Below are 18,470 nucleotides of genomic sequence, written 5' to 3' on the forward strand. Positions count from 1 at the left end.
TGCAATGCTTAGCAGCATCACTATCTCAGTAACCTGAGAACCTCATCGTTAAGGTCTCTCTCTGAGATCAATGTGCATTCTTGGATACCTAGGGCCAACAATTTCAAAAAGAATGGTGAAAAAAGCTTAGAGATCTTTTACCACTTCTCAATATGCTAGAGAATTATTTCTAAAATCCCACACAACACATTGGACCGAAGAGCAGCATTCTACAATATCTGTTAACTTCATCTTCTACAATATCATGGCTTTGCATTATACCTGAGGCTAAAAGGAGGCTATTTCATTGTCTGAGTCTTAATCTGATAGACTCAAGCACAAAGCCATTCCCAATGGAAAAATAGGTCAGATTTGCAAGATCGCTTGAGATTTTATATAAATGATATAGCAGAAGAGATTACAGACAATTAAAACTTCAGAAAAGTTGAAAAGAAATCTCCACCCCTCCTAGATCCTCAAATTACATCAGCTTCCCTTTCTGGAAATGGGATGGCTCACCCTGAGTCTATCAATCTGTTATCCATGTTCTCCATGAGCAGGTGAACCACAAGGCCACAGCAAACTTTCATAACCAGGTCTAAAGCCAGACAAAAATTGCCTAGCATCATTATAAACACTAAACTTGGCCCAGGTTCACAAGCTTTTTAGCCAGCCTGAGTCAGCTTTTGAGTGAACCTGGGAAAATTATGGGTGTGGGTGGAAAACGGATGCATTCACATATTCTGTCTCCAAATGTGACAGTTTTGGCTGAGCTCTGCTTTGAGTTTGATAGGGGATGGTTTGAATGTGAAACTCAAGGTGAGACACTTGCGACTTGAAATAGGAAAAAAAAATACAAACTCCTGTGAATTGAAACCACTTTGTTTTGAAAAGCTCTAAGTACATCACTTTGAGTACAGGTTCTCAGTACTACTCCATTCAGTAAGAAGTGTTTTTATTTTGTTTCTTTATTAATGTTCTTGGGAGAATTTTTACTTTGGCCTGGAGACAGGTTCTCAATATCCCTGTTGGTGAGGAATTCGGGTGCCCACCCTTAGCAAGTATATCGGTGAGACATGAACACATCTTAACATAGAACAAACGTGTACCAGAGCTTGGGGTGGCGGCTCGTGGAATGATTCTTCCCATTAGTTGGAGAGTCTTTTGTTGCTGATTTACTCAACAGGAACTCTTGAAGTTTCTGCTTCACTTCTGTGCTTGCCACTGCCCCTAAAACACATAAAGATTGAAAGCTCTTCCCATTCTCCACAACACCAGGGGGGAAACAAAAACAAAAAAGAGCCAACGGCTTGTGGAAAGTGATGGAAAATAGTAGGAGCCCTGGTGGAAATCATAGTCAAACTGGGACAGAGTCTAAACTAAATGTTCACTCTGCAGGACACTTCTCTTTCAGGGCCTGATCCAAAAGCCCATTGAAGTTAATGGGAGCATTTAAGTTGACTTCAGTGGGCTTTGAATCAGGCCCTTTCTCCTGTGAATCCTTTCCAGGTACAGAACCAACTCTTAAATATCCCCAAATCATTAGGAAAAAGAAATGCTGACAGAAATAAAATATGGTCTGAGTCCCTTTGAGTTTGAGTTACCCACAGATAATATCTTCACTGAACTAAAGCAATGCTAATAGCCCCTCAAACCTGTCCTCTGCCTACTGCACTGACCCCTAACAGAATGCTGCATGACGCCTCAGAGCTAAGTCTTTATTTTCAAGGCACTTACTGACCTAGGCTTGCGATCCTAAAAGATCACCTAATGATAAGGCCTGTGGTTGACAATTTTGCTCTTGACACAATGGAACTTTCCACAGTAAGAGTGAAGCTCATTTGTGCTGGAGACAGCTTCTTGTGGGCCAGTTGGGACAGCAGAACAAACTGCCCCAAGGTATGGGAACTCACCCACCACGTTCCATTTCAAGTGCAAGCCATACTTTTTCAACCTGAAAAATAAGAGCCTGAATAGAAGAGAGGAAATCTTTTGAAAACACAATTTCAGAGACAAATTTTGCCTTCAAACACTTGTGTGCAGTTTCCACTAACGCGATGGGAGTTCCAATGAGTCTTTAGTTTTTAAAACCAAAAACATATTATAGATGCTCCTGCAAAACTGGTACTATTTTCCTTATAACTAAAAAAGGCTGAGGAATGTAAATCCTGTGGGCATGGTATGCAGATCTCTTCTGGTTTGCTCTTTGTGCTCCTTCAGCTGCACCAGCAGTAATATCTCCTTAGAGCAATTCCATTTTGAATCACTTTACATTTTTGATACCCTGGAACAATCTGGTTTTAAACTGACCTTACTGAGGGAATTATTTGTATCTGTCTCCCTCTAGTGAGCATCACATTCCAGCAATGTTCTTTCTATCATTTGCCTTAAAGCCACACTGGAGCTGGAAACAGAACTCTTGGGTACATCTCGGGAAGCTGCATCAGCAACACTGATATGCCCGTCTGAAAAGAACTAGTGATGTAGCTAGACCAGATGTGCTCACTTGAAATACTCTTAAATGCTATATTAAGTTTTCCATCTTGAAATAATGTTCAAATGAATTTCTTTGCCAGCAAGCACCCTGCTCTTTGGTAGTGCACTCCGCATGAGGTAATAAAGAAACTATCTGAGAGAGAAGATCTCAAACGAAGCTTTGTGCTTTCAAACTACATAACATTATATTTTTAAAAAGGCAAGGTAGGTATCTGAGAGGAAGATATATAACCATGGTGCAACCCCCCACATCTGCATAAACTAACAGTGTGGCTGAGCCGGTGTAACAGGTGAATCTGCATTTTTGCAGGCACACCACTTACTCCTGTGGCTGAATATTTAACGTTGAATAGGACCACACTTATTAGCCTTGCTCCTGGCCATTACCCATTGCAGGGGGTGGGGGAAGGACATATAATCTTTTTATCCTGAGTCCTGGTACCGTGGCTCTTACTTTCTCGGCCTCTTTCTTTGCCTCTGAGGGGAGGAAGTTGCTGTTCCCTGCGATGTCTCTCTAGTTCCTGCTCTTGCCTCTGCTGCTCCAGTTTCTGCTCCTTTTCAAGGAGTTCTTGCTGTTGTTTAATGGCGAGGAGTTCCTGTTGTAACTTGCAAAGAATAAAAGACATGAGCAAATGCAGTCTGCACCACTGTCCAGGTCAGTGTTGGCCAAAATAACCCACTTCAATAGCTGATATAAGAGCTTTCATCTGTGCTCATATTACTCCGTAACCCACTTTTCTATTCTTTCAAGTGGAATATTATGTTATCAGCTGCCACTAAAATCAGCTCTAATATCACAAAGTAGCTGGCTGCATTGGTTTTGCTTCTTTTCTTTCGCCAAATGTGGGTATAACCTGCACATTATTGTCACTCTCTACCAATGCAGCATCAGACTCGAGATGCTATTCTCAACTGGATTTGTCAGTCGCATCATAGAAGAGCTCACCACATTAGCAGAGCAGCAGTCTAAGATATTTCAGAAAGAAAAAGAAAAAAAACAAGACCATAATCTCTCAGTCAAAAAATCTACTTCAGTGTTTCTTCCATGACAGGTTTAATCCCATAAATCAGTTTGTTTCATATTCTGTGAGGTAGCCTAGAGAAGGGCAAAGTGCCAAATTTGCAGCACCTGTCCCCATTTTTGCAAATGTCAAAAGGCAGGAGGCCTGTCTATGTGATTTGCGGACACAGACTCAAGCAGGTGCAAAAAAAAAAAAAAACAGTCACATATACTAGGCAGATCAAAATCGCTCCTACAAAAAAGGCAGTCATATGGAGGCCTGACTGAAAATTTGGTTAAAAATGTGGACTTTGATTGACTGAGAAGGTCTCATCTGAATGAGACAGAGTATTCTATTCTAATTCAGAGTGCCTTGATTTTCTGCCTGTATAGTACAACACTGCAATAGCCTCTACCAATTATGCTTGACCATCTTTTTTTAATAGCCAAATGTTATCACCATCAAATCCAGTGTGGGTTTCCATCACTTCTCTATACCATGCACATGGACAACAATAATCACTCAAACAACATCTTTAAATCACAGTAAAACTTCCAGGAGAGGAGCACACCCTTTGCAGTATTCAGCTGAGAATATTTAGCTTACTGTGGAGGAGCCCCAAGATAAATGAAAGATTTTGCTACCTTTATGTGCTCCTGGAGCTGGGCCTGGTGCTGTCGGGTCAAGTTTTCATGCTGTTTCTGAAACTCCGCAATCAGAAGTTGTTTCTGAATTTGCTGCTGCTGCTGGATCAGAAGTAGCTCCTGCTGGAGCTGCTTTTCACGCATAATTGGGTCCACCATGGGAACCATCATCCTGAGATCTGTTCGCAAGTCCAGTGGTGTGATGGGCTCCAATCCCACAGGAACCTCTGACTTTACATCCACTATAAAATAACAACAACAAAAGGAAAATATATAAATGAATGCAGATAAAAATGAATTTATGCTGCATATTGGGGAGAACTAATTTAATTTCACCCCAAATTCCTTCAATTTATCAAAAAGAAAAGGAGTACTTGTGGCACCTTAGAGACTAACCAATTTATTTGAGCATGAGCGATGAAGTGAGCTGTAGCTCACGAAAGCTCATGCTCAAATAAATTGGTTAGTCTCTAAGGTGCCACAAGTACTCCTTTTCTTTTTGCGAATACAGACTAACACGGCTGTTACTCTGAAACCTGTCAATTTATCAAGTTAGCAAAATGCCTGTCATTGTAAGCCATATGCAAAATCTAGTCATTTCCACTAGCAATCTAACACATTCACACACCATCCTATTACTTTCCTCCCATTTTTTAAAGAAATCTCCCCCTGAGGAATAATGAGAACCCCAGCTCCTACAAAACACTGCACAACAGGTCAGAACTTGCCAGTTTGCAAACTTAGCATTATTTAGTTTAATTGGTGAGATATTACTGGGTATGCAGTGCTGTGTAACAATACACATTTAGTATACTTGTGGTATTTGGCATAAGTTGAAAGCCCTGGAGTTGTAAGAGTTCTTATTTTCAGTGGAGAAAGCTTACATTCAGACTGACTGCATATGATTTTACACCTTTACAGATATTCTGCATTATGCAGTGAGAGCCATAAATGTGCTACGCACAGAGGAAGACGCACAGGATTATATGGGACAATACTGGGAAAAATATATTTTTAAAGTTTTAAATAATGAACACTCACATGCTTACAGGAGATAGAATGTGGCACATACAATGCATTACTCATCAGAGAATGAAAAGATCTTGCTAAAAAGACTGTTTTAATTCATCCTCAGTAATGGAATAAACTGCTAACACAACATCGAACCAGGTAATGAAGAATCCCTTGATCTTTTATTCCCTGAATTCAATCCAAGGATATATACAAACTTAATGATTTTCACTATGCTACACAGCAGAGCCATTTGGGTTTTCATACCAACTGAGGGGAGTAGAACACAGATCTATCTGTTCCAAAAAGGCAGAAGTACCCACCACTTGTGCTAAAAGAGAATCTCCATTGGTAGTTAGCAGTATAGGGTCTGAGCAGTTCTCACTGAGCAGAGTCTGAGCAGTGTTTCGATTCACTAAAGGGGAATTATACACAAACACACTAGTTCACTGCAACTATTTCTACTGAAAAAAATTTAGTGGATATAAATACAGTGTCTCAAAATGATGAGCTGCACATACTTCTATGCATATTTTCTCTCATGTTTTATTTACTTTTATTGTTCCCTTGGTTCGAAACAAAGAAGAGAAGGACAGAATACAGTAGAAACATTCCAACACATAGTAGTTGTATGCTGGCTGTGACAGCTAAAACTCACATCCAACATCTTCAGCTGAGTTCTAAGCATATGCTAAAATCTGTTGGGTATACTTTGGCATCTGACACATGCGAAATAAAAAATAAACTTTTTTTTTTAAAGAAGACATGAGACACCAAATCTTTCCCTTTTTATTATATTCTCTTTGTCAATAAACTGGTAACATCAAACATTTAGTTTTACTCCTTGAAACAGTGCTTGTAAACCTCAAAGTATAATTTGACTTCTTAACCTGCTATCCCAACAGAATGATTATGCCTAACTGCTTGCTTTTGTTCTGAGACTAATCACTAAATTGTAAAAAATCACCCTTAACTTACAAAAACTACTCTTGATTATAAATAATTGCCCCAGACCAAGAGAAAGCAGCAGTCAAGAACCCAGCCTTTCATCCAAATTATTCAGCTGCAATCCACATTCCATTTGTCTAGACTAAATATAGCAGCATTTATACAAGAAATCAATAGTGCTTCCAGAGAGCAGAGCAGAGACATGAATATTTCATCAAACTCAGAGAGAAACGGCAATCAGCAAACTGACAGTTCTGTGTAGGTTGACTGGCCCTCCAGATAAGTCCCTGTTACTTGGACAATGGCTCATCGCCTGCAAGTCACAATCTTATCATAGGCACTGTTCTATTTTTAACATTACTTGTGTTGTAGGTGACAAAGGCTTATGATGTTTAAAGTGGAGGGATGGATTTTCATACATCTTCTGTGACAGGATAATAAGCCTCACCAGGGGCAATAATAGTAACTAGAGCTGTGGAAACCCTGCGGGGTTCAGTTTGCAATAGTGTTTGCAAACTGAACCCTGCAGTTTGGTTTGCAGGCACTGGCTACAAACCAATCCCTGCATGTTTGCCTGGTGATTCAAGACTGATTATAAATCGTACCTCCCAGAAGCATCCCACCTCTCTATCCCCAGAAAACCCCTATCTGGTTAGGGTGAGAAAGTGAATAGATTTTTCTAACAATGGACATTTCCCTCTCTTAATCAGCAAAATGTAGCAAACCTGAAACTCACGCTCACTTTGAAGGGATTCAAATTCTTGCTGCAAAGAATTCACACAGCTCTAATATTAGCTGCATACTGGTAGCTCCACTTCAGCAAGTTCAACTTACCATCCTCACTAGTGGGGAGAAAATCAGCCAGTGGGTATTCAGAAATAGAGACTGTGTAAATCAGTACACAATATTTACAGTGGTCATTGTTAAAGAGTCAATATTTTCCTATAAATTCGCATGATCCTGGAGACAATGCAGATATTTCCTGTCAAAAGTATTGGTAGCAATTGTGTTATCTCGGATTCTGCTGTGCAGTAACTATTGGTACAGTGATATTGACTTTTTAATGGCAACCACTGTACTGAGACCGCATCCCTGGTAACCTCATCAACCAAAACCTCAGAAATGATTCTGAACAAAATGTACATGAAACCATTAATTAAACAGACTGCTCTGGTGCTGGCTGTTGTATAGTCTTGGGCCATTTTCATTATGGTTATTTCCTACCAATTCATGAGGATGACATAGAAGGAGCCAATCAGTGTAAAAGTGGAATAATGGCGTTCAAGTGTATAAGAGCTTTGACATATTATGGTTGAGGTTCCTTTCCCCCCACCATTTTCATTTTAGAAAGATCAAAGAAGGCACAAAAATGTTTATTCTGATCACACTTCATGTGTTATGCACAGCCACATCACAGTAGAACACGTGTGTTTTTCAAGTGCACACAAGGTGCCTTAATTTTCAGTGTTTGCAACATGTGCACAGCTGAACTAGGAGTGGGAATTTTTAAACATCCCAAGAAACAATGGGTTCAGGTCTCCCATCTGAGGACTTACCAAAATCATTGGCTGAAGGAGTGGGAAGATGGGCATAAAGAAAACAGTAAGCTTTGACATCCTGCTGTCTGCTGATGAGACAACTAAAGATGTTACTCTAAGCTCCAGCGATTCAGGAACTATGCCAAAATGTTAGAGGAACAAACACTCAGCAAGTTGCAAAAACAAGTATATTGGTTTCCCTTAAGAGCTTCTTTTGCCTTAATCTTAAAATATAACAGCACAAGGGTCACAAAAGGGTCTCTATACAGGCTGCATTCAGTATATGGGCCTTACGGCAATGTTTTTGACACACTAAGGCAAATATTAGCAACACCTGCAAAACAGCATGGTCCACATGGAGCTTGCATATCCATGTATAACAATACAGAAGGTCTGATTTTAACTGACTGAGGCTTTGGTTCTTGAAGCCACTCTTACACGTGGGCATCAGTGGAGGAGCACAGCTCCTTTGTTGAAGGATGCCATTTCAAGCTGTTTCCAGTGACTCATAGTTTAAATTTCCGCTGACTGGCCTATTCAAAGATCAGGGTCTTACTCACCATTTTTGTAAGAAAACATCAGGAAAAAACAACAATCAGTGGCATTGACCACCATTTTCTCACAAAAGGGACAATCTTCCCATCCTTTGGCAATTACCTTCCTTGGTACACAATTATGTCATTTTTAAATACAGGAACTTTTACAAGAGATGCTGTAATCTGCTGATCAGGTTACCATTTGTCTGCTATTCTTTATTTGAAATTTAATGAAGAATTCTAATAGGTTTGCTTACTGTAACCTGTTTGATTCATTTACAGTTCTGAGGCTAGAGGAACTGTGTAAGTGCATTCATTGGCCGTATAGAAATTCAAGTTAATCCCTTCATCACTGAATTTCCTGGGCAGCAGGTTGAGTTGTTCAGATGGGAACGGGTGGCAGACAGGTTAAAGAAGCTAAGATCAGGTCAAGTTTTTTTGGTCACCTTTTTTGCCGGGGAGAGGGTAGCTGAAGCATTTTAGAGTTTGGAGGAGTGGCTCTTCTTCTGTGGGGAGAAGGAGGGCTGCAAAAGCTGGTGAGCTAAAATTAAATGACACATTGCAACAGGGAATATGTAAAAGACAACAGGTAACCGTCCTTTTCCTAAAGCTAGCAATTTTAATGTTGAGAGGTAAAGGAGGATTTCTGAAAACTTATAAGATTTATTAAAATCCCAAAGAAACAAACTTCAAAGAAAGGGACACAAACTATTCAAAGTGTCAGCCCAACTTTGAGACACAAGGTATAAAAAATAGACAATCCTTTCTATAGGGCATCATTGGGAAAATGTTAGTGCTACTCTTTTTAATTATATTCTCCAAAAGAGGTAATTCTTGAAATTATTACTAAGTTGTGCAGCACCATCCACAAGCATTATCTTCACTTCATAAAACGAAAACAAAAACAAACTAGAACATAATAAAGAGTTATGAACATTCAGAGAAGATAGAAGTCTTAAATTAAGATTCAAAAGTAGAGGAAAAATTAATGTACAAAATTAATATTTTTCAATGTGGAAATAGAAGGGATCGGTTGACCAGCAAGAAATCATCACATGTCCATAACCAAAGTGCTGGAGAACCCACAGAAATTAGTTTAAAATGGTAAGAGTGTGGTGTGGTGGGAAAGCTTAAAAAAATCAGTTACAATGCTTTGAACTTACTTCTTACTTTAACCCCTGAACTTTGGGATTTACGTGCAGAAAATCTAGGAGTTGGGAGGAATCACTGAGGTAAAGGCTGGGTGTGTTTTCTCCTCAGGGATTTCTGCACCACTGCGGAATGCAGAATTCATGCAGAATTAATGTTCTGTGCAGAACTTTATTTTTCCCCTGCAGAATTGGTGCTGCAGAGCTGCTGGCCACCATTAGGGGCCACTGGACCCAGCAGAGCCCAGTTCTCCAGCTCACAAATAAAGGACACTGCCCGGGGGGAAAAAGGAGGGGAAGGGGAGCTGGAGTTCCCAGCATGTCATGAAGGAAGGAGGCAGCGTGCAGGAAACTCCATACAAGCCTGGGACCCAGCATCAGGCTGTTTCTTTCTCTGGATCCCTGGGCTCTAGAGTGTAGGGGGATGGGTGTCTGGGCTGGGGGGCATGACACAGCAGGGCTCTGGTGGGTTGGGGGTGTGGGTGTCTGAGCTGCATGGGCTCCCCATGGTTGAGTTCTGGGGGGGGCGATGTCTGAGACTGGTGGAGCAGAGTTTTCCCCCAAGATGTGCCCAGCTGGCACATGTGACACATCCAGACTGAGGTGCCCAACAAAAGCATAAAGATAAACAGGAACTAGGTTGTCATATAGTTTTCTTTAATGCTCTACTCCTGGGGGGAATCTCTTTTGTTGTCTGTATTGTTACAGACATACTTGCTGACAGGTATTTTGAAATAAAGTTCCAAAATAATTGAAACTGGTGTGATTATGTAGTGTGATTTTAACAAATAAAATATACAGAATTTAAAATATTGTGTGCAGAATTTTTAATTTTGGGGCGTGGAATTCCCCCAGTGCTGTGATGTCCTGAAGCAGTGTGTGGAGGGGGTAGGAGAAATGGAGTGCTAGGGGGTTGCAGAAATGAGATATAGGGGGACAGTGGGGGAAGGTATAGAAGTAGTGGGCCACAAGTGGGAGTTGGTAGAACTATGGAACAGTGCAGGACAGGCATGTGGGGACTGAGTAAGAGAAGCAGGGTGAGGCAAGGCCACTGGGAGAGGGTGCAGGCTGAAGAAGATCTGCCCATGCAGGGAGATCTTTGCAATCATCCAGAGACAGAGTATAGGGAGAGGGGGTCAGGAGCTCAGAGTCAGTTGAGGAAGAAATTTCTCCCTGTTGGGCAACAGAATTACAGGAACATTGCATACCTAAGAGCAATCTAAGAGCAGTTCTGGCATGCTGATAAAGTGGTGTGGCAGGACCACACAGCCAATGTAAATAAACAAATAATGGAGTGATGTGTCAGTAGTGAGAATACTGGAAAATTAAGAGAGCAGCATGGTTTTGAACAGCCAGGGATAGAGGAAACATGGAGTCTGGCAAGAAAATTATTGAAATGGTCCAATGTGAAATAGTTACACAATAATTCATCATTTTGGACATGTTCCTGAGAGAAGCTGAGTGCTCACAACTGTCATTCGCTTCAGAAGGAGCTATTTGTGTTCAATGGATCTCAGGATTGGACCCATACATTGCCGAAGGGGGCTAGAAGTTTTGATTTTTAAAAGTATTGAATACATAAAGCCAGACAGTCCATGAGCAATGAGATATAGTCAAATTGAAAGGGATGCCCAGGACCAGATTCTCAGCTTCAATGGAGCAAAGTTGATTTACCCCAGCTGAGAATCTGGCCCCAAGACCTTAGCCACTAGTACCAGAATGAGACGAATCTAGACGGCCTGGGGAGAATCTCATTTTAATTATCCTTCCAGGGACACCAGCATCCTCATTTAGGACTAAAATTTAGGTTTTGTAAAAAAGGGTTTTACAAAATGTAAGATCAGTAGGAATGATTCCCTACCATCACAACTGGCAAGTGAAGGCACTTGCGCTGTAGATCATGGAGTGGTCACTTAACAGATTTCACTGTAATATTTTCTCTAAGCAATTTACATGAATTACATTTTCTCTATCATAGTCTGTCCTCTGGACATCAAAGAAAAAATGGAAGTGTAGAAAAAACCGATAGTATACACACAGGGAGATTTTCAAAGCATAAATGGCACAATGACTTTCAATGGGAGTTAGGTGCCCATTTGTGCCTTTGAAATTCTCTCCTCCTTTGTATTGGCCTGGAAGGGAAAGCACAAGAAATTAAATAACAGTTATTTTCTTCCAGAACATAAATTTATACTTAGATCACTCTTAAAGGACCATTGTGAACTGGAAATATAAATGAATTACCAAACCTGATGAGACACTCATCTAATGTTACAGTACCCAGCAGCAGAGTAATAGATTGGACTAGAAATGTATTCCCCCTTGTTCTTCATAAGGGATCTTACCATGATTATACCTTTTCTCTCTTTCTTTTAAGCATTTGCATACATGTCATAAATGAGAAGTAAAATAAATGCAAACAGCGTTCTGGGCTTTGATTTACCATTCTCTTATTTCCCAAGGGCCTGAAAAGGAAGCTCAGACAACCACAAACTTCTAAAATATCAGTGAGAGGCCTTGAAATACCAACACTGAAATAAAAGCTAGCTGGCTGGCTGTTTTAAAAATCAAAGACTGTATTATATTGATTTACTAAATTCAGACTCTTTCTCTGCAAATATGTTTTTGAGTTAAACAGTCATAACAAGCCATAATACAAACATGAATTCCACATAATTTGTAATACCCAAAAAGTTCTTAAATGTTTTAGTGTTTGCTATTACTTCACTAGTGAGTACTTAGCAAAAAGCTCCATTTATAAGCGTTCCAGTTTTCTTGCAAACATCAAGCCAACATCTTGCTGTTAACTAGCAGGGGTCAGAGGATTACAGGCAAATGAACACAAGATGTTACATTAAAATCTGAAACAAATTCAAAATCTGTTAAAACCAAAACCATGATGATATGTTATCAAAGTCAGACCTGGGCTATATTTGGATTTCCATGTTGCTCTATTTATGCTTCTGCCAGTACTGTTCTTACCCACAGATTCTCTACACCTGCTGACATATGGGACTATTCATTTTTCAGAAACTGCCCTTTTCTTACAGGGAATCTGAATGGTCTTAATTCTAGATACTTCTCCTGCCAGCAAGATAAAAATATGCCAAAGATATATTTTAAAATGCAGAATCTCTCCCCAACCTTTGAACTTCCTTCACAGCTCCAATGTCCATGCTATACCCATGGTGACAACTAATTAATATAATATAATATACACACAGTATAAATGTTATGTGTAGACACGTCATATCTGTATCTACCTGGCCAGATTGTGCCTGACCGCTGCATATGTATGCAAGAAAGGGAAGGTGAGAATACAAATGGAATAATAGAATCCTAGAAATGGAGGACTGGAACGGACTTCGAAAAGTCATCTAATCCAGCCCCTTTCGCTGAGGCAGAATCAAGTAAATCTAGACCATCCCTGAGAGGTGTTTGTCCAACCTGTTCTTAACAACCTCCAATGATGCAGATTCCACCACCTCCCTGGAAGTCTATTTCAGTGCTTACCTATCCTTATAAAGCTTTTCCTAATATCTAACTAAAATCTCCCTTGCTACAGATTAAGCCCATTATTTCTTGTCCTACCTCCAGTGAACCTGGGGAACAACTGATTGCAGTCCTCTTTATAATGACCCTTAACATATTTGAAGACTGTTATCAGATCTCCTCTCAGTTTACTTTATTTAAGCATTCCTCAACCCTTATGTCCCCCATGCAATGACCAGACACAACTGTAGCCCTGTTTTCCTGTCTTTTCTTGATCATTACTGAAGACTGGATCTAATGTGACACCATTGTCTGCAGAACTAAATACACATGTATCCCCGACTCAATACAGTTTATCAATACCCTTGTTTAAGATCATGTAGCCAGTTTTCAATCCATGTGACATAAGCAACAGAGTTCTAAAGTGTAAATTAGACAGGAGCATATCACTGGCTGTGTGTCTATGTATACACACAGCCACAAACATTGATCTGAATGAATCCTTGGTGTTCAGACATGCACGCACATATCCTGTCATATTTGCAAAAAGTAAAGGATAGCTGTCATACACTGGGCACATGCTTTCCCCATCCTCCTTTCTTTCAAAAATATAAAAACCTGGACTGTGATTTCAGCAATTCTGCGGTTCCCATCTCAAACTACTGCATGTAATCAAAGAAGGCAAAAAAAACTCTCAATGACTTTTGTTCAAAATCTAACAAAGAAGGATTTTAGCAAACACCACTTTGAAACGGTCAAATGAATGTAATGTAATTCCTAAAAGGTAATTTTTACTCCCAGTCACTGAGATTGAATAGTAAAAAAATCATGGGCCAGATTCCCTGGTTTACTCTGAATAGGCTCGGAAAACAAAGGGATGGTTATGGGAGACAGGCTGCGGGAGGGTTACACAGCTGATTACGGATCACTGATTCTGCCACCTGGCTCTGATGGCTCTCAGGGCTCCTGTAACCAGTGCTAGCTGCCAACACGCCCAAGGGACTGTCTGCCAATAAAACTTAGCCAGAGCACACTATGTTCTGACGACTCCTCCTTACTCCATCATTCTCTTGCGCTGGAGACTGCCTGGTCCAGTCCACACAAGAGATCCACTTCCTGGACACTACAGTGCTAATAAACAATGGCCACATAAACACCACCCTATACCGTAAACCTACTGACCGCTATTCCTACCTGCATGCCTCCAGCTTTCACCCTGACCACACCACACGATCCATCGTCTACAGCCAAGCTCTGCGATACAACCGCATTTGCTCCAACCCCTCAGACAGAGACAAACACCTACAAGATCTCTGTCAAGCTTTCTTACAACTACAATACCCACCTGCAGAAGTAAAGAAACAGATTGATAGAGCCAGAAGAGTTCCCAGAAGTTACCTACTACAGGACAGGCCTAACAAAGAAAATAACAGAACGCCACTAGCCGTCACCTTCAGCCCCCAACTAAAACCCCTCCAACGCATTATTAAGGATCTACAACCTATCCTAAAGGATGACCCAACACTCTCACAAGTCTTGGGAGACAGGCCAGTCCTTGCCTACAGACAGCCCCGCAACCTGAAGCAAATACTCACCAACAACCACATACCACACAACAGAACCACTAACCCAGGAACTTATCCTTGCAACAAAGCCCGTTGCCAATTGTGCCCACATATCTATTCAGGGGACACCATCACAGGGCCTAATAACATCAGCCACACTATCAGAGGCTCGTTCACCTGCACATCCACCAATGTGATCTATGCCATCATGTGCCAGCAATGCCCCTCTGCCATGTACATTGGTCAAACTGGACAGTCTCTACGTAAAAGAATAAATGGACACAAATCAGATGTCAAGAATTATAACATTCATAAACCAGTCGGAGAACACTTCAATCTCTCTGGTCACGCAATCACAGACATGAAGGTCGCTATCTTAAAACAAAAAAACTTCAAATCCAGACTCCAGCGAGAAACTGCTGAATTGGAATTCATTTGCAAATTGGATACTATTAATTTAGGCTTAAATAGAGACTGGGAGTGGCTAAGTCATTATGCAAGGTAGCCTGTTTCCTCTTGTTTTTTCCTACCCCCCCAGATGTTCTGGTTTAACTTGGATTTAAACCTGGAGAATGGTCAGTTTAGATGAGCTATTACCAGCAGGAGAGTGAGTTTGTGTGTGTATGGGGGTGGGGGGGATGTGAGAAAACCTTGATCTATGCAGGAAATAGCCCGACTTGATTATGTAAAGAGTTGTCACTTTGGATGGGCTAGCACCAGCAGGAGAGTGAATTTGTGTGGGGGGGTGGAGGGTGAGAAAACCTGGATTTGTGCTGGAAATGGCCCACCTGTTGATCACTTTAGATAAGCTATTACCAGCAGGACAGTGGGGTGGGAGGAGGTATTGTTTCATGATTTCTGTGTGTATATAAAGTCTGCTGCAGTTTCCACGGTAAACATCTGATGAAGTGAGCTGTAGCTCACGAAAGCTCATGCTCAAATAAATTGGTTAGTCTCTAAGGTGCCACAAGTACTCCTTTTCTTTTTGTAGGAAGGCTAGTGGCTATAATAGCTTTCCATCAGTTGACCAATCTCCAGCATGGGGATAAAACCAGTTTCCATCAAATCACAAAAGTATAGGAAAGGGGCCAAGAATTTTCTCCTATCACTGAGATCCCAAAGGAAGTATCACTTGAGTGGGCTGGTAGCTGTGTCCCCTAATACCATTTGCTACCAAATGCAGCTCATACAGTAGGCAGACATGTGCAAGTAAACTGTCCACAAATAAAGCTCAAACATGGGCTACCCATTGCCCATGAAAATATGAGTGAGGGCTATGTCAGGCAGTCAACTCAGTGCAAACCTGTCAGAGGACAGCAGATAACATAAACTAGAAAAAGTATATAAAAAACAAAGACTCTAGAATTTACATTTCTAAAAGGCATACTTAGAAAGCCTCAGCCTTTTGAATTTCTACAGCTACGTGTAAGTTGTTGAGATATGAGAATGCCCAGGTTTTATCACATTGCATAGTGTAACTTAATGTGCCACAACTCACTGAGCTCACAACCTCTTGAGAAGTCATTATACCCAGGAAATTTAAAAAAAGACACTTGATTATTTCAATGCCTTTAATCAATGTTTTTGGAACACCCTGGTCTTTGACAAGCAGGGGGCTAAACATGGTTTCTAATCACAGAAACAGAAAAGGGGAGGCATTGAACTGAACCTTCCTACAGAGGAGAAACAAAAATCCTGAAAGGAAGATAATATCTCTTTAGAAGTCTTTTGCAATGGGGGACTGGATAAACTGGTAATGAGATACATATTGAAACCTGAACTGCTACCCAAAGAGTAAAGATCCTGTACATACAAGGTTGTTAATTACTGTTTATATTTATTAGTAAAAAATGATATATTTCATTGTATATTTTATCTCTATCTTCCTCCACCTTTAATATGTTCCTTGTTTTCTTAGACTGCATGCTATTCAGGCCAGGGACTGTGTGTGTGGGGAGGTGGGGGGAAAGGAGTGGGTGTGTGCACGCATGTGTACACATGCCACACCTAGAATATTTTGGGTACTACTAGAACACAAAGGGATACAACATAAATGCAAAGAGACCACCATGATAGCAGACACATGCCATTCCAGTTCCATATTTTTGTGTGTGTCTGGTAGTGTAGCTGACACAAGGAAGACAAATGCATTGTTGAAGCAAATAAGGTGAGTGGATAAAGGGACAGGAAAATTTAGGGGTAGACTGAAGGGGGAAATGAAAGGGGATGACTGATGGAAAGGCCTCCTGCAGTGAGGCAGCACCAGTTAGGCACACCTGCAGAACATGCTTTACCCAGAGAAGTGGAGTTTAGAAGGGCGAGATTAGCCACAGAAGGGGTGCCGGGGGGCAGTTTTCCTAAGAGTAGAGAGGCTGCCAAGGACTACTTGTGATATCCGGTAGCAAGGGCAGATCAGCCTGAGGCAGTTACTAAAAACTTTTCCTTCAACCACCCTGTTTGGGGCAATCTAACACAATAAACTCAATCTGAGCGAAGGCCCTGGAGAGCTGCTTCTAGCCAACAACCTGTGGTGGGTTCTGGGAAATGCCACCAGGGAATAGATTCTAGGGGACTGTAAATTGGACTCAAAAAAGACCCCAGGAATGACTTGAACTCCTGCTGTGAATAATAAGTTTGCTCAGGAAAGGGCAGCTCCTGTAGGGGACCCAAGGGCAAGAGACTCAAGACACTACAGCTGAGCCAAAGCGGAGGGTCAGCTGACTACAGGGGCTCAGAAGAAGCGGGGAAAGCACAATGAGCAGACAGCATGAGGCTTGGTACGATGAAGAGCTGCAGTTTTAGGAGTGGAGTGGGATGATGGGGACAAACAACCAATGGAAAAATTATACAGGGCTCAAGATACAGAACTGAGATGATTTTGATATTAGAAGTCAGCTACTGCTTCAGTTTCCCATGAAGAAGGGAAGGGGAAACTACTGGGACTTGCTTCCTGGGAGGGCCCCTCTAGGTCTGGTGAGAGGATTATAGAGGACTGGATGGCCCTGATATACCCACTGCACCCTCTCCTGCAGCTGGTGTATACTTTGGAAAACAATCCTGGATTGGCTTTGGGATGGACTATATATAAATCAACAGATCTTTTCCACCGCTGGTGTTTATGCTTATAAGAGAGGAGCTTCAGAGTGAGGGATTACACAAAAGGACACACAACAGAAAGTAAAAAAGGAAATCAAGGAAGTACCCATCAATCGTCATGGACACTTAGTGCATGCCACTGCCTCCCAAACATGAAGACATTTTGGTTTTACAGCATCCAAATTCAAACCACAGCAATTTATGGAAAATAATCCCAAGTCAGCCTTTTTTCCCCTCTGCTATTAAGAATGAGTATGGGGATTGCTTAAGGTAGAGAAGAAGAGAAACAACACATATTCACAGTTCTACTCAATCAACATTTTATAGGACTCTTTCCACTGTAAACAGTGAGGTCTACTTGGCAAAGTCATACTTTGTGGGTTTTCTTTGAATATCAGATTACATTCTTGAGCTGAAAACAAAATTAAGCTGCTGAGAGATCTAATATTTAGTTCACACAATTATGTGACTTATCTAGCTTCCCTAATCTATTATACTGTGTATTTGAACGCTTCTTTTTCTAATTTGGCTTCTTTGAACACATGAAATGGTTTAATCATAGAATCATAGAATATCAGGGTTGGAAGGGACTTCAGGAGGTCATTTAGTCCAACCCTCTGCTCAAAGCAGGACCGATCTCCAATTAAATCATCTCAGCCAGGGCTCTGTGAAGCCTGACCTTAAAAACTTCTAAGGAAGGAGATTCCACTACCTCCCTAGGTAACGCATTCCAGTGTTTCACCACTCTCCTAGTGAAAAAGTTTTTCCTAATATCCAACCTAAAGCTCCCCCACTGCAACTTGAAACCATTACTCCTTGTTCTGTCATCTGCTACCATTGAGAACAGTCTAGAGCCATCCTCTTTGGAACCCCCTTTCAGGTAGTTGAAAGCAGCTATCAAATCCCCCCTCATTCTTCTCTTCTGAAGACTAAACATCCCCAGTTCCCTCAGCCTCTCCTCTTAACTCATGTGTTCCAGTCCCATAATAATTTTTGTTGCCCTCCGCTGGACTCTT

General features: G+C 41.1%; 1 protein-coding gene across 2 annotated transcripts in view; it reads right to left on the reverse strand.

Annotated features, from left to right (window-relative positions):
• Window positions 1-18,470, reverse strand: part of HDAC9 (histone deacetylase 9) — a 704,899-nt gene that overhangs the window by 276,867 nt on the left and 409,562 nt on the right. For both annotated transcript variants that reach the window (XM_073333773.1, XM_073333774.1), the window contains 3 exons: window positions 4,121-4,362; window positions 2,930-3,080; window positions 1,089-1,209 (listed from right to left, as the gene is read on the reverse strand). In XM_073333773.1, coding sequence (XP_073189874.1) covers window positions 1,089-1,209; window positions 2,930-3,080; window positions 4,121-4,362 — 514 coding nt within the window. The remainder of the gene's footprint in view (window positions 1-1,088; window positions 1,210-2,929; window positions 3,081-4,120; window positions 4,363-18,470) is intronic.

This window comes from Lepidochelys kempii, chromosome 2 (assembly GCF_965140265.1).
Source record: "Lepidochelys kempii isolate rLepKem1 chromosome 2, rLepKem1.hap2, whole genome shotgun sequence".
In the NCBI taxonomy this organism is placed as follows: domain Eukaryota; kingdom Metazoa; phylum Chordata; order Testudines; family Cheloniidae; genus Lepidochelys; species Lepidochelys kempii.